Source organism: Coregonus clupeaformis, chromosome 9 (genome assembly GCF_020615455.1).
Source record: "Coregonus clupeaformis isolate EN_2021a chromosome 9, ASM2061545v1, whole genome shotgun sequence".
Lineage (NCBI taxonomy): Eukaryota > Metazoa > Chordata > Actinopteri > Salmoniformes > Salmonidae > Coregonus > Coregonus clupeaformis.
The window spans coordinates 49239197-49267079 of NC_059200.1; the positions used below are offsets into that span (position 1 = coordinate 49239197).

Here is a 27883-nt window from a genome sequence, read left to right on the forward strand (position 1 = left end):
TGAGTCATGTGCCTTTTCTGATGGCGATGGAAGCAGGAGGATAGACAGGTCAGGGAAGTAGGCTACTCTCTTCAGTCTGCAGTATTCTACAGTAGGACAGTCACAGGACTGCCTGGCTTTGCTGCTGGGTCATATATTGACCAACCAGTTGATTTACTGGGATTCCATTGGCAGCCAATAGACTAGGTAGTTTGAGCTGGACACTAATGGTGGTGATTTGGCGAGGTGACTGTAAGGGATAGCCAGGGTATGTAACATCTCATCTCCTAAACTCTCATTCTTACACTCATTATCTGTGTTTAAAAGTGTAGAAGTAGATATATCAGCCATTTGTCAAAAGCAGACTGTGTCCTGGGACTTTCCTGGTGTAAATGTACACTGAGTGTATAAAACATCAGGATATAATATTGAGTTGCACTCCCTTTTGCCCCCAGAACAGCCTAAATTCATCAGGGCATGGACTCTACAAGATGTTGAAAGCGTTCCACAGGGATGCTGGCGCATGTTGACTCTAATGCTTCCCACAGTTGTGTCAGGTTGGCTGGATGTCCTTTGGGTGGTGGACCATTCTTGATACACATGGGAAACTGTTGAGTGTGAATAACCCAGCAGCGTCGCAGTTCTTGACACTCAAACTGGTGCTTCTGGCACCTACTACCCCGTTCAAAGGCACTTCAATCTTTTGTCTTGCCCATTCACCCTCTGAATGGCACACATACACAATCCATGTCTCGATAGTATCAAGGCTTAAAAATACTTATTTAACCTATCTCCTCCACTTCATCTACACTGATTTGAAGTGGATTTAAGAAGTGACATCAATAAGGGATCATAGCTTTCACCTGGATTCACCTGGTCAGTCTGTCATGGAAAGATCAGGTGTTCCTAATGTTTTGTACACTCAGTGTATATTAAATGTGTAAATGTATATCAGATGCTTTGCTTTAGTATGTTGGATTAATGTGAGGTTATCGGTTACGTCAATGATGATTGGTTCAACTAAAGAAGGAAAAATGATTTCAGCCTATTTGTTTTTCACTACTTTTATGTCTGCCCGTGTGTGTTTGAGGTTGGTGGCTTCTTAATTGGTGAAGAAGGGCTCGTGGTAATGGCCGGAGCGGAATCGGTGGAACACATGGTTTGATCCATTCCATTTGCTTCGCTCCAGCCGTTATTATGAGCCGTCCTCCCCTCAGCAGCCTCCACTGAGGTGCATGCACTGTATGTCCATCTGTATGTGTCTACTGTCTGTCTGTGTGTGTAACGTCCAGTGTCTGGATACTGTGGCCTTGTCTCCTCATTATCTGCCTGTGTGTTGTTGTTGCTGCTCAGTGCTAACATGCCTCTGGCACACTGGACTGTACTGCAGACGTGTTGTTCTCATGCACTGTCCTCTGTCTCTCCTCTAACTGCCTCACCTGCACAGGGGACTCTTTGGGTAAGACACTTGTTGTGTAATTAGTCCCCTCATTTACTGGCAATGTGGAGAAAACACAGTTTGTCTTCCAAATGGTACCCTATTCCCTATATGGGCCCTGGGCATTCAGTGCACTACATAGGGACTAGGGTGCCATTTGTGACACGTGCACTCACAGTCATTGTAGGCAGGGATGAATTCAGCAATTACCTTTAACAGAAAGCTAGAGGACTGCGTTGTGATCTTCATGTGAAATCATTCCGAATATCTGCGCACATTCCTAAAGCTACCGAGGTGCTTAACAGATTCAAGCTCTCCTTGAAACCTGTAGACGTTCTGTTCTGTTCCTACCGTACCTGTTTATTCCTCTCTGTAGAATTCTCTACAACTTCAAGGTCAGTCAGATAGAGCTTGAGAATACAGTGAAATATTGTATGGAGTTCAGGGTGATTCTATGCTCGTGTGTACTTTCATGTACAGCTTTTTATCACTTATCAGCTTCACATCCCATAGTGCTTCACTCCACAGTTTATACATACAACATACCTTACTCTAAAGGAAATTAATTTGATTGGGATTGAAGTATAACATGATAAGGTGCCTATAATAGTATGCTGAAAAGTGCTCACACGACTAACCTTGGTGTAGTGTATCCATCTGAATCACCCTGGGTCATGCTGGCCTAAGACTGAGTTTTGAGGTATGAGGAAGTAGAGTTTAAAAGTTTGGTTGAATCACAAGTTACTGAGGAATGGGATTGTCATTAGGACTTCATGCACTGGTACATATGATAGGTTCGTATCTATGACGCTTGTATGTTTCTGTCATTTTAATGTATGTGTCTACGTCTACATTTTGTTTATGGTGTGTATGTCTGTAAATTGTTATGTCTGATATTTGTCTGAAATATTGTTCTTCCCTGCTGCTGTCTTGGTTGGACCAGGTCTCCCTTGGAAAAATAGATGTTATCTCAATGAGACTAACCTGGTTAAATAATAATAAATAAATAAACTTGCACTCTGCTAACCGCCCTAGCCTGGTCCCTGTTCTCTTTGTACTGTCTTGTCAAGCCCTATAGTCATTGTCACGCCAAACCATAGGAGTTGGCAAGACCGCACAAAAGGATCTGGGACCACCAGGATATGTTGGCCCCATATCAGTCTGTGTTTGTCATTTGGGGGAGGAGGGGAGGAGGGGCCTTGAAGTGTCAATCAGTCAGTACACCTGTGGGGGGAGACTTTTCTGAGGGGACTTTTCTAACCAGCATCCCATTGACAGCATGGCTAGCCAAAATCTAAAACTGACCCTTACCTTAACCATAAGTCCAATTCTTACCGACCGTAACCTAATTTTAACCAATTTAGAAATTAGGCCTAGGCCTAAATATCGCTTTACACGTCAGCCACGTCCCCTTCCTTCTCACCCAGCTGCGAGGGCCATTTAGTGCAGAAGCAGTCAATTAGAGCTGCAGCCTGGAGGCATGATGATGGTGTGTTGGTATTCAAACACCCTCTGGGGAGTGGCATCTAGCCACAAAGACACCACCGTAATGAGACCATTCATCTAAAGGAGTCATTTGCATATCAGACCCTTAATGCTGATGTCTCTCTCTCAGTCCCTGTTTACCCTAGAGAGTTGACTCTAGACATACGCACAGAGAGGCAGGCCAGGCAAGCAGACCTCTCATCCCAGCCCCATTTGAATTGTCTGTCTGAGATTGAATGTCACGCATAAAGGTTGTTTTTCTGTGTTTGTACAAAGGCTTCTCATCCTTGCCATCAATCATGCATAGTGTGTGTTTGGGTGTCTGTGTGCGTCTCATTGATGTGTGTATGTGTACTCACTGTGCTGTCATCATCATTCCTGGGCCCTGTTTGTATTGGGTTTCTGTGCACCCTGCTCATCAGCCACATCATTCATGTGGTCTTTCATGGATGGGTCTCAGCCAACCCCATGAGTATTCATAACTACCTATGAAAGGATTGCCATGATTGCAGTGCATTGTATGGATATCAGGAAGACCAGGAATGCTTACTCAACTGTTTATTTTTATGCAGTGATATTGTATATATGGCTCTGGGGCCAGGAGTTCCTGACCAGGAAAAACTCTTAATCCCATTCATAAGTGATTTGACATCCTCTCTCATCTCCCTCTGTCTCTCTCTGTCTTGCTCTCTCTCTCTCTCTCTCTCTCTCTCTCTCTCTCTCTCTCACTCTCTCTCGCGCTATCTCTCTCTCTCTCTCGCTATCTCTCTCTCTCTCTTTCTCTCTCTCTCTCTCTCTGTGCCACAGTGATGGTGGCGTGGGTCAGTCTCAGGATGACAGCATTGTGGGCACTAAGCAGTGCAGGCACAGCGTGGCCATCATGCCCATCCCTGGCAGCCTCTCATCCAGCAGCCCTGACCTGCTGCAGCCAGCCACCAGTGTGTTGGACTTCTCCAACCCAGCAGGTGAGAGACGGACACATACACACGCACACATGTATGCGCGCACACACACACACATGCAGAAGCCACTCACAGAAGGGTATTTTCTTGGTTAAATAAGGGTTAAATAAATACACAGAGGCAGAAGCACTCACTGTCACTAGGGCATCTGCTGGAGCAACATCTCACCATTCACTCTCATGCTCACCACAAGGCCAGAGTATCTCCAGTATACCTGATGATCACAGCTTGTAGTGACTACTGCTCACAACTCCACTGAGACAATTACCAACTGAAGATGGGCACACTTTACATAAGTGTTTATCTTGTTCATTTTTCAAGTGTATGGCCTCTTCAGACTGGGTTAAATAGGCAATAGGCATAACATTGGAGCTGTGCAGTGGGAAAACGGCAGTAATTACTCATGGAAGAACACTTCTCACAGAGAGAGAAAGCACTTCCTGCTTGGAGAAACTCCTCACACTGCTCTGCCCTGCAGGCCCTGAGGTTAATCACAGAATTGACCATTATGAGCACGCCACAAACACATACACACACCGGTGTTCCGTTTCTCCTCTGTCTCTCAAGCATTTCCATTTCAAGAGCTCGGACATGAAATAGAATTAAAGCCATATGAAAAGGATTAAACGCTGACAGATTTCAGAGCCCATAATTATTGAAACAACTAAGCGGCCTCCCCGAGGAGAGAGGAGGGGGGGAATATGCTTTTGATATATCCTCCCCAATCATTTGTCATTCAGCGCAGCCCGCAGACAGAGGGTCCATGCTGCGGCCCCAATACATCACGCACGCCTGTAGAGGACTGCCCCCCCCCTCCCTCCACCAAGCCCATTGAGATAAGAGCTGAATCATCTTCTATTAGTGCCGTTTCTCTTCTCCAACGACCACACTCTGGCTTTTTCACTGTGAATGACGGCTAGGTAGGGGGGATGTTCAGCGACAAGTGCAGACACCCCCCACCACCCCGACAGAACCCCCTATCCACTCATCTCAAAGCAGCCCTCTCAGTGTGGGGAGTAATCCCTCACAAAGCCTGGCCTCCAATTAGATTAAGAGGGGGATCAGAGAAACTGGAGTTTGCAGTTAAGTACAGTGTTATTCTTCGAGGCCTTCGGTTGGGTGTAAGAAGGCTTGTCTGGGGGCTTGTGTGTGTGTCACTGCGGCAGACTCAGATCTCAGCTCTCTGTCACACACACACTGTACCCTCCCTCTCTCCAGTACACTGATCTGATTATAAACAGATACTTTAGTGAAAGTCCTGCCCCGCTGACGTTCTCCGTTGTCCCACAACGGGAAAGCTGCAGTTCTAGTCCTCTCTTTTCCAACCACTGTTCTCTCTCTCTCTCTCTCTCTCTCTCTCTCTCTCTCTCTCTCTCTCTCTCTCTCTCTCTCTCTCTCTCTCTCTCTCTCTCTCTCTCTCTCTCTCTCTCTCTCTCTCTCTCTCTCTCTCTCTCTCTGTCTCTCTCTCTCTCTCTGTCTCTCTCTCTCTCTCTCTCTCTGTCTCTCTCTCTCTCTCTCTTCTCTCTCTGTCTCTCTGTCTCTCTCTCTCTCTCTCTCTCTCTCTCTCTCTCTCTCTCTCTCTCTCTCTCTCTCTCTCTCTCTCTCTCTCTCTCTCTGTCTCTCTCTCTCTCTCTCTCTCTCTCTCTCTCTCTCTCTCTCTCTCTCTCTCTCTCTCTCTCTCTCTCTTTCCTCCTCTTTCTGCTTCCCCAGCCGTGGGCTTCTACTGTAAGTATCTATGTGCTTTCTCCCCAGTCTCAGTGGAAGACTTGGGTTGTGTGTTTGTTTTGGCGACATTCAGTTTATGCTTCCAAGTTTCCCCTCCCGTCATTTTTTCCCCTCTTCATTCATGAGCTTTCGAGTTCGGTCTCTCTCTGTGTCATACGTCATGAACCCCAGTCTATGTTGGGCTCTGCGTGGTCGTCTTGTGCCTCGTCCCTAATGGCACACTGTTCCCTACATAGTGCACTACATTTGAAAAGAGCCCTATGGGACCTGGTCAAAAGTACTGCAACTAATTGGGACCTATCCTTAGTGATGGCTGAATGTGTTTGAGTATTTTTATGTTAAAGGAGCCTTGCTTCGTGTTTTAAGTTCCATGCCTTGCCCTGTGCTTCCTCCCAGCTCTGTTGCTCTGCTCCTGTCTGCTGCTGCTGCTTTAGGTGTGATTTATATCTAATGGTTCTGTGACAGAGTGAGCAGGAAACAGGCTTAGCAGGCAGGCCTGGGGGGCGTTAGGTGGGTGTGGGGGGGGGTTCTAGTAGGAACCCTAGTACCGCAGCGTCAGCAGAAACTTCCCAAGAAAACCGCCCAAGAGCCAGGAGTATTTTCTCTGTGAAAAACAGGCTTTTCCTGTGTAGACTCCATCTTTCTCATGATACAATAAATAATTGGTTTATTATCGTTCTCATTCGTTTAGGTCAGTATTAGTCATGTGAAGGAGATGTATAGGTCATTATTAGATATGATTGGACGGTATATGATTGCTCTAGACCCTCGTCACAAATCACCCCCACTTTTAGTTTAAGTAGGTTGAAATGGTTGATTATGGCTAAACCACTGCACTGTATTTAGACTCCTCTGCAGCAGCGTTATTGGTGTGGCTCAGTGGCTAGTTTCTGCTGATCGTGCTGCTTTAACAGGAACAATGATGGAGTTTCTAGTTATGGACTCAGCCATAGTAAGAGATAAGACCAGAAAGGAGCACATAGCGTCTATAATGACTGTGCCTCACAGTCCATTGAGCATGCTTCACTCTACTGCCTGAAAAACATGGAGGGAGCAGGGCAGTGTTCGATACAGTCATCTGTCAACCAAGCCCATTCCCCCTTTTATTTATGTTTCCTCTTCAAGTCATTAGACTCCCTGCATGACACCATCCCTCCCCCTGTCCTCCCTCCCTCCAATGGCATGCCTTTATCCACGCTCCTCCCCTCCACCCATACCGCTTATCGTCCTTCACCATTCATGCCTCATTGTTTTACCCTGCTGATGTGTGTGTAATGGAGCACAAGCACTTTCATGTTCAAGCAGAGAAAGGTGAAGTGCTTGTTCCCTTTGGCATATAGGGAAATGCATCTCGCATGCATATCCTTTAGCCACAAGGGCTGTTTGCGTCCTTATTTGTAACTTTTGGGTTATGATGGATATGGTCAACTTTGTTGCTGGAGACTTATGTTTTGAATGCGTTTTATTTTGGATCACTATTTATGCTTCTGTATAAAATATTTCTGTGTCCCAAATGGCACCTTATTCCCTTTGGGCCCAGGTCAAAATGTACTGCATCTATATAGGGATTAGGGTGCCATGTGCAACGCATCCTACGTATTCTGGTATTCCATCCATCCTAACTCTTTGAAGCTGTTCTTCTCCTCCACTCGTCAGACATTCCAGACCAGGTGATCCGGGTGTTCAAGGCTGACCAGCAGAGCTGTTACATCATCATCAGTAAGGATACCACGGCGAAGGACGTGGTCAGTCACGTGGTCAACGAGTTTGGCCTGAGCGCGGCCCCGGAGACCTACTCCCTCTGTGAAGTGTCGGTCAGTCCCGAGGGCGTCATCAAACAACGCAGGCTACCTGACCAGCTCTCCAAGCTGGCTGACCGCATCCAGCTCAACGGCAGGTAAGACACTGGACTGTGGTCTTAAATACAGGTCTAGGATCAGATTACCCCACCCCAATCCTATCTTTTAACCTTAAGGGGAAAATTGGATAATATAATCTGATCCTGTATTAGTTGTTTGGTGAAACTTCTTCCCACTTGGTTCCCCTCGGGTCTGAAAATGAGTTAGACTGTAGTGAGACAGGGAGGGACTGCTAAGCCTCCCCTCTCCCTTCCTCCTTCCTTCCTCCCCCCTCCCCTCCTCCTCTTCATTCCCAGAAATGCCCTCTCAGAACGCGTAAGTTAAAATGTCTGCCCTCTCTGCCCCTGCTCCTCTCCCATCCTCTGGTCCCCCATCAGACTCATCCCAACTAGGTTAACATGAATATTTGATCCTCTGTCACTGTGTGTGTGCCTCTCTCTGCAGACTGACACGCCTGGAATAATTCATACATACACAGCCAGCCGCAGCGGCAGCACACATAGCCCTGGTGCCTTATGGGTAATAAACGGCCCCTTGGCGCCGGGCAGCGGCCAGAATAGAGCAGCGCTAAGCTAGACAATGGAAGCTGAAAGACATTCTTGTCTAGTAGGCTTGTAGATAGCCTGTGTAGACAACAGTATTTATGCTGCGTTACATTCAACATCTGTTGTGTGATGTATTATACATTTCCCTCTTTCCACTGCCCCTCTCTTTGTCACCCCGCTTATCCATGAAAATAGAGCAGTACATGCCTGGTCGACCTGTTGGGACTTCTCTATGCATTGAGCAACTGACCCTTGATCTGACATGGTGGGTGATACACAAGCTTAGCCAGCAGAAACCCTCCAGTCCTCACTCAGTCCCTCCTGACAAGCCTATACACCTATCTAGCCAGGGGAGTCTCCCCAGCCAGCTCCATTTACAGTCCCTGGCCCAGCGTCAGCCCCAGTGGCCCTCCAGGCAGCCACAGGCAGCTAGAAGCAGCAGCAGGCCTCCTTCCAGGGGGCCAGGCAGCAGAACCCTAACCCCTTCTACTGTACCCATCACTTATTCAGATCCCCATCCCTGATGCCTTCAGTTGGCAGGGTCGGCCAGGGCATTTTAAGTACAAATCAAATACGGTAACGGGCGCCCGGATGTTGCCCCTGAAAAGTGGCACACTGTAAATGTATTGCTGGCTGCTGCACTGCATTCTAGGTTTAGCTGTAGACACATTTTGGCTCCATTAAGACGCGCTAGTCCAATGTGCTGCTCTTGGATGCTCTCCCAGAAAAGGGCATCAGGGAGAAATGTCTCTCTCTCACCCACCCATGGGAAAATGTATGGCTGTAATGGATCACCACTGTCAGGGCAAGAGCCTCTCTCTCCCCCCAACACATCTTAATACTGCTGCTGTTTGCTGCTGCCCTGGTGGAGTTTACATAGTATACATACAATAATGGTGGCATGTTTTTTTCATGTGGTTATTTATTTTATAATGATAATGATGCATTTTATAATTAAGCAATAAGACACCTCGGGGGATTGTGGTATATGGCCAATATACCACGTCTAAGGGCTGTATCCAGGCACTCCTCGTTGCGTCGTGCTTAAGAACAGCCCTTAGCCGTGGTATATTGGCCATATACCACAAACCCCCGAGGTGCCTTATTGCTATTATAAACTGGTTACCAACGTAATTAGACCAGTAAATAGTACTTTTTTTGTAATTTTCGTGATGTAGCACTGCTTTCAGACAATCATCCTTCAGGGCTCGAACCACCCGGTTTATAATAACTAATTTGTCATTAAAAAAAAAGATCCAAATTTTTTTTTTCTATACATGGTCTTGAAGTTATATCTGCTTTGTGATCAACACATTATTTCCCCAGTATTATCCTCAGTATAAGCCTAACCCCTATTATTGCCATTGGCCCCACCCCCACCCCCTTCCTGACCCAAGGTACTACCTGAAGAACAACATGGATACGGAGACGTTGTGTTCAGACGATGACGCCCAGGAGCTGCTGAAGGAGAGTCATATCACCCTGCTCCAGCTCAGTACCGTGGAGGTGTGTGTGTGTGTGTGTGTGTGTGTGTGTGTGTATTTGGTGTATGAATGTGTGTGTATTTGTGTGTTTAACTGAGGGGTTGAGGACCGTACAGCAGAAGACACATTCCCATCGCGTATGCATTAATAAAGTCTTCTTCTTGTTCTTCAGGTGGCCGCCCAGCTCTCCATGAGGGACTTTGAGCTGTTCCGTAACATCGAGTCCACTGAGTACGTGGACGACCTCTTCAAGCTGCTGGACTCCTCGGGGGGTCTCCAACAGACACGCCTCAAGCAGTTTGAGGAGGTCATCAACCAGGAGACCTTCTGGGTCGCCACGGAGATCCTGAGGGAGCCCAACGCCATGAAGAGGATGAAGACCATCAAACACTTCATTAAGATCGCTCTGAACTGTAGAGAGTGCAAGAACTTCAACTCCATGTTCGCCATCATCAGGTGGGTTAGTTGTGGGGGGGGTGTATCCTGGCTTCTGTGTGTGTTTATCCTGGCTTCTGTGGTGGTTACCAGATCCCTTCCTCCCAAGACAACACTCCCTGTTCTGTCCTCTATCTGTTCCCATTCTAAGAAGTTCATTGCATCAGCGTGCCAACAATTCTATATCTGTCCCTATGACTTATTGCCTGTCAATTGAGTCCCAAAACAGTTATTACATGTACGGTTTGTTATGTTGTTAACTCTGCCTTCTATGGTTTGGCTACATTGAGCTTCTGTTGTCCGCTGTGCTACTACTTTGACATAAATCTTCAGGGAGCTGTAGTGAGTGTGAGGCGGGGGATGACCTCGGCTCATTGAGAGCTTCCTGACAATGGGAGTCTGGTTAGGCTCATTGTGGTCTCCTCACTCAGCCATGGAACGGTCTGGCTGCCGGAGCGCGTGCTTGCCTGTGTGTTTGTGTGTGTGCCTGACTCTGCATGGGTGAGTGTCTATATGCATCTGTGTTGCGTGTGTGTGTTCCCTACTGGCTGTGTCATCCAATGTGTAATGAGGCTCTCACTTCAGGGCAGAGGACAATGAGGAGGCTCATTCTAGAGCAGGGCTGCCAGGTCTGTCAGGGGAGGGAGGGAGGGAGGGAGGGAGGGAGAGGGGGGGTAAGGGGAGGGAGGGAGGGGGAGAGGGTGTAAGGGAGGGAGGGGGAGATGGGAGGGGGGTGAGGGGGAGATGTGGGTAAGGGAGGGAGGGGGGAGATGGGGGATAAGGGAGGGAGGGGGAGATGGGGGTAAGGGAGGGAGGGGGGAGATGGGGGTAAGGGAGGGAGGGGGAGATGGGGTAAGGGAGGGAGGGGGGGAGATGGGGGTAAGGGAGGGAGGGGGAGATGGGGGTAAGGGAGGGAGGGGGAGATGGGGGGGTAAGGGAGGGAGGGGGTGAGGGGGAGATGGGGGGAGTTGGGGAGTTGGGGGTAAGGGAGGGATGGGGGAGATGGGGGGTAAGGGAGGGAGTGGGAAGATGGGGAGAAAAGAGGAAACGCCAGTCATAATTAGCAGGTCTCTAAATGAATCTGCTCTGAGGTCACAAAGCAACAGGACCTCATTGAGGAAGTGAGAAAACAAACACTGAAGATGCATGAAGGTTTTTGGATTGCTTGTTTTGTTGTGAGCGAATGAGTGATAGGCTTGGGAAGTATACTAAATATACCATATACCGGGGTATTTTGAAATATCGATTGTATGATTTTCAGTACTGTAAAAACAAATTATATATATTAAAAACAAAATGCCGGGGGCGTGCTACGCCACTGCTAATAACTAACTATAAGTTAACTGTCTAAGATGTGCCAAATCAATTATCCCCAGCTCAGGGCTCAAGCTATGCATTTGGTTTGCTAACTTTCTAGCTAAGTGGCTAGCTTGCAAGATCAAGCGTCTTGGTTTCAGCAGAGACTATCAATCCACCCCCCTAGATCAAGATTCCTGCTGCCTTTTGTGCGTAAAGAAAGAAAACGTTTGGAAAGAAATAGCGCCCCTTGTGTGCACTGCCGGTAATTATTTATTAAACCTTTATTTTGACAGGGAGTCAATGCTGAGACCAAGGTCTCTTTTCCAGATGAGCCCTGTATAGCACAACAATACAATATACACATTAAACTACACATCCATATACACATTAAAATACACGTTATTATACACAACAATACAGGAAGAGGCACCAATTCCTCCAATTTGAAAGTGCATTGTAGATCATTCCACACGTAAGGTGCAAAACAATTAAAAGCAGATCTACCCAACTCAGTGGAGATGGAAAAGATCTCCAGATCCGGTAGCCATACATCTATAGGCTAACAATATGGTAAGGTATGGCAGAAATATATGCAATACGGCTTTATACTCCAGTATGGTACAGGAACGGCATTAAGGTATGAAAATCTGGAAACCGCCCAACCCTAGTGAGTGAATATGTGTGTACGTTCAAGAAAAAGAGTACTCCTCAATTATGATAAGGCGCATCATCCCCTAAGTGGTACACGTTGCTTTCAGCTTTCACTTCTGTATTCCCTGAAGTGTGTCCCTGTACTGTGTCTGAGTGCTGGCCTGGGCAGTGGAGTGGAGTGGTCATCTGTCCAGCTAGCCCCACTTCACCACTCCTCTGCCATTCAGCTCAGAGCGGACTCACCTTTTCCTAGCCTCTGTGTCTGTGGGTGTCTCAATACTCATGTGGTTTCCTTTCCTTGCGTCCTCTCCTTCATCTGCATTGATGTGAAAAGACTGAGAGGGTAAGAGGATGAGGGTGAGGTCTAATAGTGGGCTGCCTCTCGTTTGTCCACTTCCTTTAGATAATTGTGAATGAAGGAAAGTAGACCAGGGCAGAAAACCACTAGATAAAGGAAAGGTTACAAGAATTGGAAGCCACTGAAGGAGAGTTTTGAACCCTAACCTATCTCTCTAGTGTGTCCTCTCCAGGGTGTACATCAAGCTGCCTCACGCTCACGCTACAGAAACAGGAGATGGGTTGTTGCCCAAAGGCCATTCTAGCTTGGACAAAGCTTACCTACCTTACCATCTCTCCTCTATAGAAGTGGTCTGAACCCTAACCGCTGACCTCTCCTCCTTGTCTCCTCCCGTACAGTGGTCTGAACCCTAACCCCTGACCTCTCCTCCTTGTCTCCTCCCATACAGTGGTCTGAACCCTAACCCCTGACCTCTCCTCCTTGTCTCCTCTCATACAGTGGTCTGAATCTGGCTCCAATAGCTCGTCTCAGGTCATCGTGGGAGAAGCTGCCCAGTAAGTACGACAAGCTGTTCCGCGACCTGCAGGACATCTTCGACCCGTCCAGGAACATGGCCAAGTACCGCAACGTCCTGAGCAGCCAGAGCATGCAGCCGCCCATTATCCCCCTGTTCCCCGTCGTCAAGAAGGACCTCACCTTCCTACATGAAGGTATGGATGCCTTTCTCAGTGCCCACCTAAAATGCATTCCTCTTGTCCATTTGTAAACCATATCTGATTAACTTATTGGTCACGCTTTACTTGGATAGTCCCATAAAGATGATCTACAGATGGTCATACTATTAACATACTTTAATCTGTTGATAAGCAACTGCTTGCTAAGGTTAGGGTTAGAATAAGGGTTAGGTTCGGGCTAGGGTAATACGGGTGAAGATTAGGGTTAGGATTAGTAGAAAGTTGGTAGAAATGTTGTTGACAGTTATTGAACATCTACTGAACATCTATAAACCATCTACTTTGGACTATCCAAATAGTGTTACCAATTTATTTAACCTTTATTTATACATGCTTGTCTGATTTAAGATTTTAATAAAACAATTTTGCAAGAGCGACCTGTCACAATGATTACGGCCATTGTTTTTGACGGAAACATCATGTTGAATTTTCATGTTGAGTTCTTAGCTAGATAAAGTCCAGTGTTTTTAAATCTAGAATGTTGCACCTTCCACCAGTATACTCTTATTGGTATATACTGTACTAGCCTATATACAGTAAATCATGCCTATCTCAGGCGCTCATTAGACAAATAACTATTATTATGTCCATTAGCTGCATTAGCATTTCACAGACTTGCTGTTTAAGATGGAAAAAGCTTTCATACCATATTGGGGTTATTGACATGTTGTTTCCGGGTGGTTTCCATATGGGTCTGGGTTTTCCACTTCCCCTGGCTCAGCTGAAACAGAGGTCACTCTCAAGCTTGCTCAGGAGGTTTCACTTCTGCTTCCCTTTCTGCTTATACAACCACAGACATTTCTGTATTATGCTAAGCTAAAAAGTCAAAAAATTGCATAGTACTAAAACAGAGAACAGATCATTTGGTGATTGGGATGACAGATGGAAGACTCACCGCACATTAATGACATTTATTGTAATTTCCTCATTAGTGTGTTCATCATTATCTCCTCACAGTGAGATGTGTTGCACAGGCCAGGGAACCCATTGTTATCACATGGTGTTAGCAGAAGTTTAGATGATGCATGATAATGTGAGAAGTAAATCAATCACTCCCATCTAAAGTGAAAAGCTGTGAGAACACATCAACAGCTCCACGTTAAGTGACACACTCCCTTCTGGTTCAAAAACCAGCACTCGGCTCTTAAATGCAGCCCAATTAAACAGTCTGAAAAAAGGAAGATATCATTTGTGTTTGAGAGTTCACCTGTTTAGAGTGGTTACATATCTCCAGCCCCATCCCTCAGATATTTACCAAAACAAGTGACGGGGTGTCCACTTTGTTGTTTTTCGAAACCCAGATTGCCCATTTAAGGAAGTGGAAGAAAAGCTCTCTGACTGTTTTCCCCACAGGTAATGACTCTAAAGTAGACGGTCTGGTGAACTTTGAGAAGCTGAGGATGATCGCCAAGGAGATCCGTCACGTGGTCCGTATGACCTCCGCCAACATGGACCCAGCTCTCATGTTCCGACAGAGGTGGGTGCTCTCTCCCCTGGCCACATTTACTGATCTAGGATCAGTTTAGCCTTTTAGATCATATTGAATAAGATTACATGGACTTGGGGGACCTGATCCTAGATCAGCACTCCTACTCTGAGACGCTTTATGAGTACGGGCCCCTCTCCCAATCCTACCCTTAACCATTAGGGGGATGAAATAATAGCTCATCCGGTATCAGTGGTTAGAGGTGTCATCTGCCTACTCTCCGCCCCCTGTATTACCCAGTGTGTCCTACACTCCAGCCTGTCACAGACAGTGCATGCCTGCCCCCTTCAGGCTCCCTCCACACCAAGCAGCACCAGTGTCCCCCTATACAGTGCATTCGGAAAGCATTCAGACCCCTTGACCGTTTCCACATTTTGTTACGGTACAGCCTTATTCTAAAATTGATTTTTTTTTTTTGAATCCTCATCAATCTACACACAATACCCCATAATGACAAAGCAAAAACAGGTTAAGACATTTTTGCAAATGTATACTTCAAATCACATTTACGTAAGTATTCAGACCCATTACTCAGTACTTTGTTGAAGCACCTTTGGCAGCGATTACAGCCTTGAGTCTCCTTGGGAATGACGCCACAAGCTTGGCACACCTGTATTTGGGGAGTTTCTCCCATTCTTCTCTGCAGATCCTCTCAAGCTCTGTCAGGTTGGATGGGGAGCGTCACTGCACAGCAAATTTCAAGTCTCCAGAGATGTTTGATCGGGTTCAAGTCTGGGCTCTGGCTGGGCCACTCAAGGACATTCAGAGATGTGTCCCGAAGCCACTCCTGTGTTGTCTTGGCTGTGTGCTTAGGGTCGTTGTCCTGTTGGAAGGTGAACCTTCACCCCAGTCTGAGGTCCTGAGTGCTCTGGAGCAGGTTTTTATCAAGGATCTCTCTGTACTTTGCTCCGTTCATCTTTCCCTCGATCCTGACTAGTCTCCCAGTCCCTGCCGCTGAAAAACATCCCCACAGCATGATGCTGCCACCACCCTGCTTCACCGTAGGGATGTTGCCATGTTTTCTCCAGACGTGACGCTTGGCATTCAGGCCAAAGAGTTCAGTCTTGGTTTCATCAGACCAGAGAATCTTGTTTCTCATGGTCTGAGTCCTTTAGGTGCCTTTTGGCAAACTCCAAGCGGGCTGTCATGTGCCTTTTTACTGAGGAGTGGCTTCCGTCTGGGTGCTACCATAAAGGCCTGATTGGTGGAGTGCTGCAGAGATGGTTGTCCTTCTGGAAGGTTCTCCCATCTCCACAGGAACTCTGGAGCTCTGTCAGAGTGACCATAGGGTTCTTGGTCACCTCCCTGACCAAGGCCCTTCTCCCCCGATTGCTCAGTTTGGCCGAGCAGCCAGCTCTAGGAAGAGTCTTGGTGGTTCCAAACTTCTTCCATTTAAGAATAATGGAGGCCACTGTGTTCTTTGGGACCTTCAATGCTGCAGAAATATTTTATGTACGCTTCCCCAGATCTGTGCCTCAACACAATCATGTCTCAGAGCTCATAAGGTCAATTCCTTCGACCTCATGGCTTGGTTTTGCTCTGACATGCACTGTCAACTGTGGGACCTTATATAGACAGGTGTGTGCCTTTCCAAATCATGTCCAATCAATTGAATTCACTACAGATGGACTCCAATCAAGATGTAGAAACATCTCAAGGATGATCAATGGAAACAGGATGCACCTGAGCTCAATTTCGAGTCTCATAGCAAAGGGTCTGAAAACGTATGTAAATAAGCTATATAAAACATATATTTTTTATACATTTGCTAAACTTTCTAGAAACCTGTTTTCGCTTTGTCATTATTGGGTATTGTGTGTAGATTGATGAATTTTAGAATAAGGCTGTCATGTAACAACAGTTGATATAGGGAATCTGGAGAGTTCCCGTGTCTGTCCCCATGCTCTGACCCCATCTCCTGCTGTGGTCACTGTGCCTCTGTCCTTCCTTGACTGTACTGTCTCTTTAAGCCACGTTGCTTCAATGTCATTGGGTCTTGCTTGCAGGAAGAAGAGGTGGAAGAGTTTAGGGTAAGTCCCCTGGTAATAGTCCAGCCATCCAGTCACCATGCACCCCCCACCCCTCCCCACCCCCAGCCATCCAGTCACCATGCACCCCCCCCCACGTGGCCAGCGCCCTCCCAAACCGCATGCCCCCTATATGTACCATTCAGTCCCTAACCCTTTCATTCACATTGTGTGTGCATCCTGCCATTTTTGATTTTTATTCATTTCATTTTCTAACCCTTTTTGACTGTCTTCATCAAACAGAATGTTATTTATTTACCCATGTTTAAGCATGGTGCATCAGCGAGAGAAAACCTTGTTGCATGGTTGTGTTATAACCTGCTATGCTCCAATGCTCTGTATACAGTCATCAGCAGAAAAAAAGCTGGAAAACTGAATGATGTTTAGTGACCTGCCCATCAGTTATAAAGTGTTCTCTCTGAATCTCCAGAGTGTATGCGACAGTGACCGTTTAACAAGATAGTACTAGTTTTGATACTGAGAGGCTGCATGATGACCATAACCTGCAGCATGTCTGTTAGGTGCCTCCACTGGAGTCCTGGAGAACTGACCCGTCTCCCTCCCTCCCTCCCTCTCTTATTCCCTCCATTCTTCACTTCATCCCACCTTCAATTATGCCATCCCTCCCTCCATTCCTCACTCCATCCACTTCTCCTCTCCTCCCTCCAACACTCCTTTCTCCCTCCATCTTTCCATCCCTGTCTCTCCAGGTCTCTGAGTCAGGGCAGCACCAACTCCAACATGTTGGACGTGCAGGGCGGGGCCCATAAGAAGCGTGTGCGTCGCAGCTCGCTGCTCAACGCTAAGAAGCTGTACGAGGACGCTCAGATGGCCCGTAAGGTCAAGCAGTACCTGTCCAACCTGGCTGTGGAGACTGACGAGGAGAAACACCAGATCATGTCTCTACAGTGTGAGCCTGTTTACAGCACCTGTGAGTTTACACCTTGACTACAATGTTGGTGCCCAAATGCAACACCGTATGACACTTATAATCACCTAAAATCACTTAGAAACTCCAAGTGTTACTAGGCTATGTCACCCCCTTGTAATCACTGGCTGTGGCAGGATCGGATGTTCTCTCAACTCTGATGCTCCCAGCCTCCCACAGAGCTCTATTCTCACAGAACTGAAGGTTGTTTTACTCTCCTACACTTAAAATGTAAAATGTTTGAGGGTTTGTCTAATCTCTCCGCAGTAATTATCAAACGCCCACTTTAGTAATAATTTCAGGGGAGAGACCTGTGGGACAACATTTCCTCAATTCACTTGGAATAAAGTTGTGTTATTCACTTGAGCGTTTGACAGGTATGGGGGTTTTACTTGCCCTACACTGCCACCTAGTGGGCCTCAGATATGTCACAGTTGAGAAGAACATTCTGCATTGCCATATTGAGAGAAGAGGAGTTATGCCTTGTTGTTTAGAAATGAATCAAGTGATGTAGTAAAATTATTGATATTCCCACAAATAAATGTATTTCATACAATATACCAATTTCATAAATCTTCCTACAAATTGGTAAGATATATTTCAATTTCCTGTCTGTGACTACCTTGTTATCTTAGCTTCTTAATTTTCCTCTCTCTCTGTTTACTATATTTACACTCTGAAGTAACTAATCTCCTGGTCAGGCCATTTATAGCGCTGCTGTTTCTGTTATTACTGTCTTTCTGCACGGGAACATAATAATCTTGCAATGCCTGGTGCAAGATTAATTATTTCCTGTTTCGATGACTGCAGTGTCCAAGAACCTGAGCGAGCGACGGTCCACCAAGTCAGACATTTCTCCTGTGTCGCTGCGCTCGGCGCTGCCCGGGGGGAAGGCCCAGAACCGCGTATCCCAGGTGCTCCAGGTCCAAGTACCCCTCTACCCCCAACGGAGGAAGAGCACCGCCAAGGACATTCACGCCCCACACAGTGAGTCACTCTTATAGGGTTACTATAATACCTTATGGCTTTCACAACATTCCCAGGTTTTCCAGAAATCCAGTTTGGAAGATCCTCAGGATCAGGATGGAATAAGCAGGAAATCCGGAATCTTCCAACCAGGATTTCAGGAAAAGCTGTGAATTTGTGAAAAGTTACCTGAATTTTACCTTCATCCCAGGGCTTTGTGCGGGGTTGGGTTAAAAAGCGGAAGACACATTTCGATTGAATGCATTCAGTTGTGCAACTGACTAGGTATCCTTTTTTATTTATTTATTTCAAGTCATTCTCCACTGCCTAGCAAATATGGCTGTGGCGGTTGTGAAGTTTTGTCAGCCAGTGATTGTCATGCAAATAATTTCCGGTCTCACGGTAATTGACCCTACATTAACATAAACACATTTAGTATCTCCTGGCTTCCACGCATAGCCTACAAGCCACTGATGCAGACTGTTGGAACATCTACATCTAAATAAATCCATTATTTATTTTAGACAGGTCTAAAGAAACATAATATGAAGAAAATGAAGCCTATTTCAGAAGAACAGAATAACATATTCTGAGTCCTTATGTTAGGTCCTGATCTGGCTATGCCATATGGCTGTGGGCTACATTAGTTAATTTAGAAGACAAGATTTGCTTAGAATTCCGTGGCATTATTTTATAGTATAAAGAATACAATTGAACAAAGCTGAATAAAATAGAAAGGATATTTTCTACAAATGATTTCCGAGGGAGTGCGCACATGCAGCTATTCTGTGTTGACTGGTTGACAAAGAAACAGGTCCTCCTATATGCATAATTTAGAGTTATTTATGAAACTTAAGTTGTGATACAAACGTTAGGCTATACATTTTGATTTTTAATACATTCTAAGGCTGCGTGATGCGACTCTAATGATGATTTGAAAAAAGTCACATGAAAGGCATGAGCTCTGCTTTGTTTCTTGCGCAGGCTGCACACACTTTATCAGTCTCTCATTGACAATTTGACAAGCACTTGATTATATTCTCATCCATCAGACTATTCTTAATTTAATCTGGTTTTTACATATAGCCTATGCGTGAAATACTTTTTTATTTAGCATGGCCCACAAGAAAAACATCATCCGTAGCCTGCACTCGAATAGTGAATGGAGGTTAGGTGCTGTTACGTTTTTAATTGCAAGCATAGGCAGCACATCCATAAGGCTAAGGGAAGCTTTTCCTAAAGTAAACTGAATTAAATAGCCAAAATTATATAGCTTAATTAGCCTACTCCGGTCTATACATAAATAAATAAAATAATTCAAAATAGGCTATTAAAGCATGGTTTGACCGCAGAGGATCATTAGCTTCTTTTTTTATTTTTATGTTTTTTATTGTTTTAAATCGCATTGCCTACAGTTGGAAGGAAAGGCAGCGAGTTCAATTTGGGCAGATTATTGTGACTGTCTGTGAAAAGTAGAGGCCAAGCCAGGCATATCACAATATTTCAAAATACAATCACAGGAAAACATAGTCTGGAAAGCAAATGGTTATTTTAGTTATCAAAATTCTCAATTTAATTGAGCGGACAACGGTATAGCCTATCTTATTGGCGTCGGCAATATCCCCACTGATTGCGCACTGCGCATATTCATTATTTATCATTGTTGAGTCAGTGCTACTTAAAAGTTAGTGTTTTGACCATTTCCTGCCTCAGTTTAGATGGACGTCATATTCTATTTGTGTCTCCCCTTCTCGTAGGCCTATTATATGGACAGCATTGTTTTTATTGATCTGTTTGTCAGTGTCAGCAGAGTAGGCTACCCTGTAATTTGTCTTATTTTATTTTTTAATGATTCTGCTAATGTCTCCAGTCATATAAAATGTAGTAGAATTGCATGAAATGTGTTTATAAAAGGCCACACTTTTCCCATGCAAAGAAAGAAGAAACGTATCTGATATAACCTAGGCCTACTCTATGCTATACGCTCTCAGCCATGGATTGAACTGACTTTTTTTGCGAACAGTGTTTGAGTTATATTATTAGACTTAATTATGACTATCCAATCTACTCATCATATTACGAATAGTAGGCTATCTTACATAAGTCTGCAAATGCCATGATGCATGGAATGCTTTATTATAAAAGTGCATTTTATGGTGAAAATTAGCTAGCTTCCCCAAACTTGAAACTTTCGTGCCACCTATGAATGCCAGCTAGGCTAGCCCGGTTGTAAAGGGGATTCATGTGCTTAATTTTAAGAATAGAGCATTAAATATAGCAGCACGAGAAAGCTGCGATCCTCTTTTAAATAGTGGCCAGTCAAAACTCTTTTCACACGCGACTGCGCAATGACTGGGCTTATAAGAACACGTTTCACTTGTCTCTGTAGGCTATGTGCTCTCTAACCGTGTTCCAGGAGTCCTAGGCCCATAGGCTACGTTTGGAGTTACTTGTCCACTTTAGTTGTGATACAAACCTTATCAAAACATATAGGCTTATAGGCTACATGAGGTGTGCGACTATGATTAGAAAAAGTAGAGTGAAAAAGGGGCATTGTTTCTTGACTTACTGCACATTCTGGGCATCATTCACAAGTGATAATATATCATTCACAAGTGATAATATTGTACCCATCAGACTATTCTTGATTTAATCTTGGCTTTACATAAACTAAATAATATTTGGGTGAAGTTTGTTTTGATTTAGAATGGACCATTATCATGCACCTGTCTCGGAACAGGGGCAGGGGACATGTCATCTATGCAGTTAAATAGCGAATGGAGGATGCTTTTCCCGTGGTTCATTTTCATGCCAGCCAGGTAGGCTATACACCTGTTGTATAGCGAAGCAATGTGCTTAATATTAGGAAAGTTGAGAAATAAATATAGTAGGCCTAGCCTATAGAAAGCTGATGGGATCCTCCTGTTTTTAATAGAGGCCATCACAACTCAGTTTTTTCACGCAATTTGCATTGATGTCAGAGTAATTAGAGGGACAATAGATCGCTGAGTACCAGGCCATTAGCGACTGGCAGTTAGCGAGTTAGGTAGGCTACTAACGACTGTCAGCAGCATCAGAGCGCAGTTTTGGAGAAGCCTAGTTACCGTGATAAACGGTTACATGGAATTTGACTGCTGTCATGACTTGTGACCGCAGGTGAGGCGGTAATACAGTCACTGTAACTAGCAAATGAATTGTTAGTTACAGTATACTGACAATATATTGGTCCCTAGAAATAGCACCAGAAGATATGGGATACAATTCAAGGACAATCGAGTTCGACTACAGTATTTCTTTGTCAATGTAAACATGTTGCATATTAGTGAGTTTATTTATAGTGAGTCAATGTTAAAGATGAGATTGTGATGTCTTGTGGGTGATCTTTTTTTTGTTAACCTTTATTTATCCAGGAAGTCCCATTGAGGTCAGAAGACCTCTTTTACAAGGGAGACGTGGCCAAATTGATAATATTCTGTAGTAAAATAATGGTGCTACTCCCGCTGTATGGTTCACTTTCCACGCAGTGTATGTCCCTGTCTGTCCCAGACTCCAACAGTGTATATCTCTGTCTCTCTCCCCTTCCCAGACTCCAGCTCTCCCCAGGTGATAAAGAAGCCTCCCAGCTCCCAGCTCAGCCAATCAGAGGACAGTCCCTGGAGTGGGAAGAGGTCTGCTGAAGACACCGTGTCTATCGTGTCCTCCCTGCACTCCAGCCCCACCATCTCGCCACAGGGCTCCCCGCGCAAAGGTCTACATCCTGGTTACTGCATATTACATTACCTACCGCTTAAAACATTACCATCCTGGCTACCAAGGTTGGGGTCAATTCCATTTCAATTTCAGTCAATCCAGGAAGTACACTGATTCCAATTCTCTTCAGTGATTTTCAATTAGGAACATTTGGAGTTTGGTTTACTTGCTGAATTGACTAGAATTTAAATAGCATTGACCCCAGCCCTGCTGGCTACTGCACATTACATTACAGCTTACATTATTACCTACATCCTGGGTACTTCACATTACTGCACCGCTTTCATCCTGGCTACTGCACATTACCTCTCACATCAGCATCTACTCAAATCCATTCATTCATCTCACAACTAAACAGAACCCATCTCATACCCATACCTCAAGGTTTGTACCTCACAGAACGCACCCTCTGTATCAGCACCTCAAAACCAACATCCCTCACACCCACAATACATACACATACATACACATGGGGCGGCGCACAATTGGCCCAGCGTCGTCCAGGGTAGGGGAGGGAATGGCCGGCAGGGATGTAGCTCAGTTGGTAGAGCATGGCGTTTGCAACGCCAGGGTTGTGGGTTCGATTCCCACGGGGGGGCCAGTATGATTAAAAATATATATATATATATAATAATGCACTCACTGACTGTAAGTCGCTCTGGATAAGAGCGTCTGCTAAATGACTAAAAATGTAAATGTAAAATACACTGCCCATACACTCAAGCGTCTTGCTGAAGTCATTTCCCCTCATCTCACCTATCCATACTGTAATTTAGTGTAATCTTAACCATCAAGCTCCTCAATCATTCTCCCTGTCTCTCCTGTTTGTCTACAGTGGGTGGCGTGGCCAAGCCCCAGCATAACGCCAACAGCCAGATGAACATGTCTGGCTCGTCGTCCTCTCTGACCAGCGAGGCCAGCACCAAGGCAGGCACGGCAGGCACCCGCAGCTACGGCATAGGTGGGGCTCTCCTCCACAAGAGGTTCCTGCAGATGACCAGGCAGCACAGCAGAGACAGGGAAGAGGACAGGGACAGAGAGATGGAGGTGGAGGTGGAGGTGGAGACAGAGCAGGCAGTGCTATGGAGATGGAGCTCCCCAGGCCCCCAGGCAGGTGCAGCGTTCAGCCCCAGGTCAGGGAGGATGAGCCCTCTCAGGGCTCCACTCCACTCCGGGCTCCATGGAGACCCAGGAGCAGGGGCCGCAAAGGCCACCAGGCGAGGGACGCCCGCTCCCCAGACAGAGACCCAAAAAGGGCCAGAGCCAGCGGTTGTAACCCCACCTAGGCCCAAACCTCCAGATTCTCCCTTGAGGAAGAGGTTGAGGGAGCTTTCCCCATTCAGGATGCTGAGGGAGAGGGGTCAGTCTAGGGAGAAGTTGGCTGCGTTGGTGGTAGTTAGGCCACCAGTGGAGGATCAGGGGCAGACAGGGTCCTCTGAGGCCCAGGAGGGTAGCCCAGGACAGGGGCGGACTGAGCAGGCTAAAGGTCAGGCAAGGAGGTCAGCCAGCTCCAGCAGGGCCTTTGCTTGGCTCTGCAAAGTCAAACACAAGAGGAGAAAAACTATCTGACAGACAGACTGAGAAAGTACTACAATACTCCCTGTGAAGAATAATGAACACAAGTTGGCTTAGAGGACGAGACAATCTGATAGACTGAGAAAGTACATTGTGTGAAGTGAACTGAGGAAATATTCTGAGTTTTCAGCAGGTCATTGAAAGATATTTTAGTGAATGTGTTGATGTACTGTATCGTACATGTTGGTTATGGTTCAGTTCAAGTTGATCTACAACAATGTGACAACCTATGCATCATAAAAAAAATATGCAGTACGATCTTCAGGTTTAATAATTTGTTACTTCAAAATTTACCAAAATTCACTATTACAATATTGAATAACCGATTCTTAGCTGCTGGACTGTATTTATTACATTCACAAGATAAAAAAGTATTAGGGTAAGTATGTTGTGTTAGACTTCACAGGTCAACAGCAATGTTATAATAAGGGAGCATCCATTTTCTACTGTTTTAATGTTGATTATTTGTTTTTTACAGATGTTATTAATGGAGAGGAGAGAAACACTGGAAATGTATGAGATGTTGTAAACGTTTCTCTCTCTTTTTTACAGGATTTAATAAAACAATTTCATAAAACTAGTCTGGATCAGTGTTGGACATGCTGCTGGCCTGCCTATGTAGTTAGCCTGTAGTTAAGTTTAGCGTGTCCGATCTAGGTTGTTACAGGCTGTGTGTGGATGAACACTACTCCAGGCTGATCATCTCCTCCTCCCTCCCCCAGGCTATGCCCTGATGCCTGCAGGGAAATCAGACAACCTGTCCGACTCGAGCCATAGTGAGATCTCGTCCCGCTCCAGCATCGTCAGTAACTGCTCTGTGGACTCCATGCCTGCTGGCCCTGTAGAGGAGCGCCAAGGCATCAAGACCAGGGATACCACCGAGACCCCAGGCACCACCACGCAGCTCACACACACCAACTCTGACTGCAGCCAGCCCAGCACCAGGTAATACACATAGTATTAGACTCACTCACACACCCAAACTTTTTGTTCTTCTATCCTCATGGGGACCTAAAATGTATTTCTATTCAAAATCCTTTTTTCCCCTAACCTTAAACCTAACCTGTAACCCTAAACCTAACTCCTAACAACTAACCCCTTTCCCTACCCCTAATTGTAACCTAACCCTAAACCTAACCCCTAAGCTTAAAATAGCCTTTGTCCTCATTGGGATGTGGGAAATGTCCCCACGAGGGAGAATTTTCCTTGTTTTACTATCCTTGTGGGGACTTTTGGGGATTTTAGGTCCCCACGAGGATAAAAGAACCAACACACGCACTCACTCACTCTCTCTCTCACACACACACACACACACACAAATAATAGTCCTCCTCAAAGGAGTTCCAATAAGGGTTTCCAATAATGTCCTTGTTCAAACACTGTGAACAGGAACTCATAAAGGGTCCACTGTTTATCAGCATTACATGTTTACTCTCTGTCCCATATTAACTGTGTTGCTCATTTTATGTGGACAGTTTTTAATTCCAACAAGTAAACAACCGCCTATTGTCCCTCCATAATGAGGCCTCCCTGACATAAATACAATAAATAAATAATTTACTTCTTGATCACACTCTCCTTTTGTGTAATATTTTATTACCTGGGAACCTGATGCGGCGTTGGAGTCGGTTCATTAAATATATTTTATTTCAACTCCTGGTACACTTCGTAATAAACATTTCAGTGAATAAAACAGTGTCTGGTTAATGAAAGAAAGGAGAGGAGCATAACTTTACTCTATGGTGGGTACAGTGATAAATCCTAGAGACACTTTGGGCGAGGGAGGAGCCAACAGGACGTATTAAACAGGAATCGTTCACCTTGTTGCTTTGTCCTCCAAGGTGAGAGGAAATTAACTCTTGTTTACTTTTTGATTGTCTCTTTCTCTGTTTCACTGTTTCCTTCTCTCTCCTGGTCAGTTGATGCTCCTTCTCTGTTTCACTGTTTCCTTCTCTCTCCTGGTCAGTTGATGCTCCTTCTCTGTTTTAACTGTTTCCTTCTCTCTCCTGGTCAGTTGATGGTTCTTCTGTTTCATAGTGTTTCATTCTCTCTCCTGGTCAGTTGATGGTTCTTCTCTGTTTCATAGTGTTTCCTTCTCTCTCCTGGTCAGTTGATGGTTCTTCTCTGTTTCATAGTGTTTCCTTCTCTCTCCTGGTCAGTTGATGGTTCTTCTCTGTTTCATAGTGTTTCCTTCTCTCTCCTGGTCAGTTGATGGTTCTTCTCTGTTTCATAGTGTTTCCTTCTCTCTCCTGGTCAGTTGATGGTTCTTCTCTGTTTCATAGTGTTTCCTTCTCTCTCCTGGTCAGTTGATGGTTCTTCTCTGTTTCATAGTGTTTCCTTCTCTCTCCTCCTGGTCAGTTGATGGTTCTTCTCTGTTTCATAGTGTTTCCTTCTCTCTCCTGGTCAGTTGATGGTTCTTCTCTGTTTCATAGTGTTTCCTTCTCTCTCCTGGTCAGTTGATGGTTCTTCTCTGTTTCATAGTGTTTCCTTCTCTCTCCTGGTCAGTTGATGGTTCTTCTCTGTTTCATAGTGTTTCCTTCTCTCTCCTCCTGGTCAGTTCGTTGGCGCGGGGCCAGGTGATGCGGGGTTCCACCTTCACCTCCTCCACCTCCACAGAGGAGCTGACCCCCGACCACATCTCCCTGGACAGTGTGGCTGACAGTGGGCGGGGCAGCTGGACCTCCTGCTCCTCCAACTCCCACGACAGCTTCCAGAGCCTGCCTGTCCCCCTGCTGGGCCTGGGGCTAGGCCGACCCCCCGCCTGGGACCACCTAATGCCTGGGGGCTTCCGCCACACCCAGCTGGCAGGGCCTATAGTGGAGGTGGAGGCTGGGCCGGCCTTGGCGGGGGTAGCAGGAGGACCGGGGGCGGGGTCCGGGGGAGGAGAGGATGCCAAGAGGCTCTCCAGAGACAGTTCAGAGCTAAACCAATCACGGCAGAGCTGGGCCTCATCCTCCTCGCTGTCGGACACCTACGAGGGGAACTACGGCACCATCAAACGCCGCACTGCCGAAGGCGTCTCCGCCGCCCATGGGGAGGGCCCCGACTCACCCCAAAGCACAGATCCCGTCTACAAAATGGTCACTTCAAGCACAGAGAAAGGCCTCATAGGTGAGGGTCTTCTGTGTGTCTCTCCTATCAGCTCTACTGTGTTGTTGTGCTAGAGTGTAACTGTGAACCCAACTTGTGACGTGCTATGTGTAGATGGGTGTGGTGTGTGTGTGGAGGAATGACAAAAGCAGATAATTTTGTTTTTATAAAACTTCCTATGGCTTTGGATGCACTTGCTGTGCCTGGCCACCAGTCTCAAATCCAGCTGTGGCACAAAAGGCTTCTGTTTTTTCACTAATGCTGCGTGAGACTGTCATTGGAAGTGCAGTACAGTGGGGTCCCCTGCTTGTGCTTCTGCTACATGCACAGCTGTACTATTACTCGCTCACATACTTAATTCTTCAGCTGGTCCACTTATCTAACCTGTCAATCAGGCTTTTCCTGTTTCATTCATCTTCTGGTAATGCAGCAGAGACCGTGTTCTGGTAATGGAGCAGAGCATAGAACAGAGATAATGGGTGGGTCCCAAATCACACCCTATTCCCTATATAGTGCACTACTTTTGACCAGGGTTCCCTATATAGTGCACTACTTTTGACCAGGGTTCCCTATATAGTGCGCTACTTTTGACCAGAGCCCACTTGGGACGAAGCCTGGATGGACAGAAGGATTAAAAAGAGGAGTGCAGTATTGTCTCACCCGCCACGCCTGAGTATCTCTTTATTTGAGTGGTTTAGCAGCTACATGGTGGTGGTGAAACATCTCATTGATTTATTTTCTCCATTTTTGTTTCTTTTCTCCCTCTTTCCCTCCCTCCCCCACACCTCCCCCATTCATCCTCCTTCACACCCCCTCCTGTCTCCTCCCCCATTCCCGGCGGCCAGTGTACTGTGTAACCTCCCCCACCAAGGACGATAGGTACAGGGGGCCTCCCCCGACCCCTCCGGGATACCAGGGCCTCACCCTGGTCGATGGACAGGATGGAGCTCCCCCCCGGCCTCCCAACTTGAAGCCGCCTGACTATAGCGTGGCCCTGCAGAGGTCTAAGCTGCTACAGAGCCCCGGAGGCCTGGTGGAGGCCCGGAGACTGGGGGTGAACCACCACCACGAGTCCCAGGGCCAGTCCAGGCCAGCCAGCGTCTGCCTTCAGGGCTTAGGGGATAGTGAGGATGGTACGTGGAGAAAGAAAGAGACCAGCCCCAGCCA

The 27883-nt window shown here is 46.1% G+C and overlaps 1 protein-coding gene across 4 annotated transcripts in view; it reads left to right on the forward strand.

Moving 5' to 3' along the window:
* The window catches only part of LOC121574010 (rap guanine nucleotide exchange factor 6), a 159030-nt gene that overhangs the window by 128064 nt on the left and 3083 nt on the right, over positions 1-27883 (forward strand). Inside the window, exons 17-32 of one of the 4 annotated variants that reach the window (XM_041886512.2) lie at positions 1427-1438; positions 3710-3867; positions 5575-5589; positions 7246-7486; positions 9391-9499; positions 9650-9933; positions 12659-12870; positions 14248-14371; positions 16387-16410; positions 17118-17338; positions 18146-18322; positions 21888-22049; positions 22887-23012; positions 24349-24571; positions 26184-26737; positions 27562-27849. In XM_041886512.2, coding sequence (XP_041742446.2) covers positions 1427-1438; positions 3710-3867; positions 5575-5589; positions 7246-7486; positions 9391-9499; positions 9650-9933; positions 12659-12870; positions 14248-14371; positions 16387-16410; positions 17118-17338; positions 18146-18322; positions 21888-22049; positions 22887-23012; positions 24349-24571; positions 26184-26737; positions 27562-27849 — 2930 coding nt within the window. Of the gene's footprint in view, positions 1-1426; positions 1439-3709; positions 3868-5574; positions 5590-7245; positions 7491-9390; positions 9500-9649; positions 9934-12658; positions 12871-14247; positions 14372-16386; positions 16411-17117; positions 17339-18145; positions 18323-21887; positions 22050-22886; positions 23013-24348; positions 24572-26183; positions 26738-27561; positions 27850-27883 lie in introns of those variants that run through there. The other 3 variants (XM_041886513.2, XM_045222660.1, XM_045222661.1) reach the window with 3 other exon arrangements.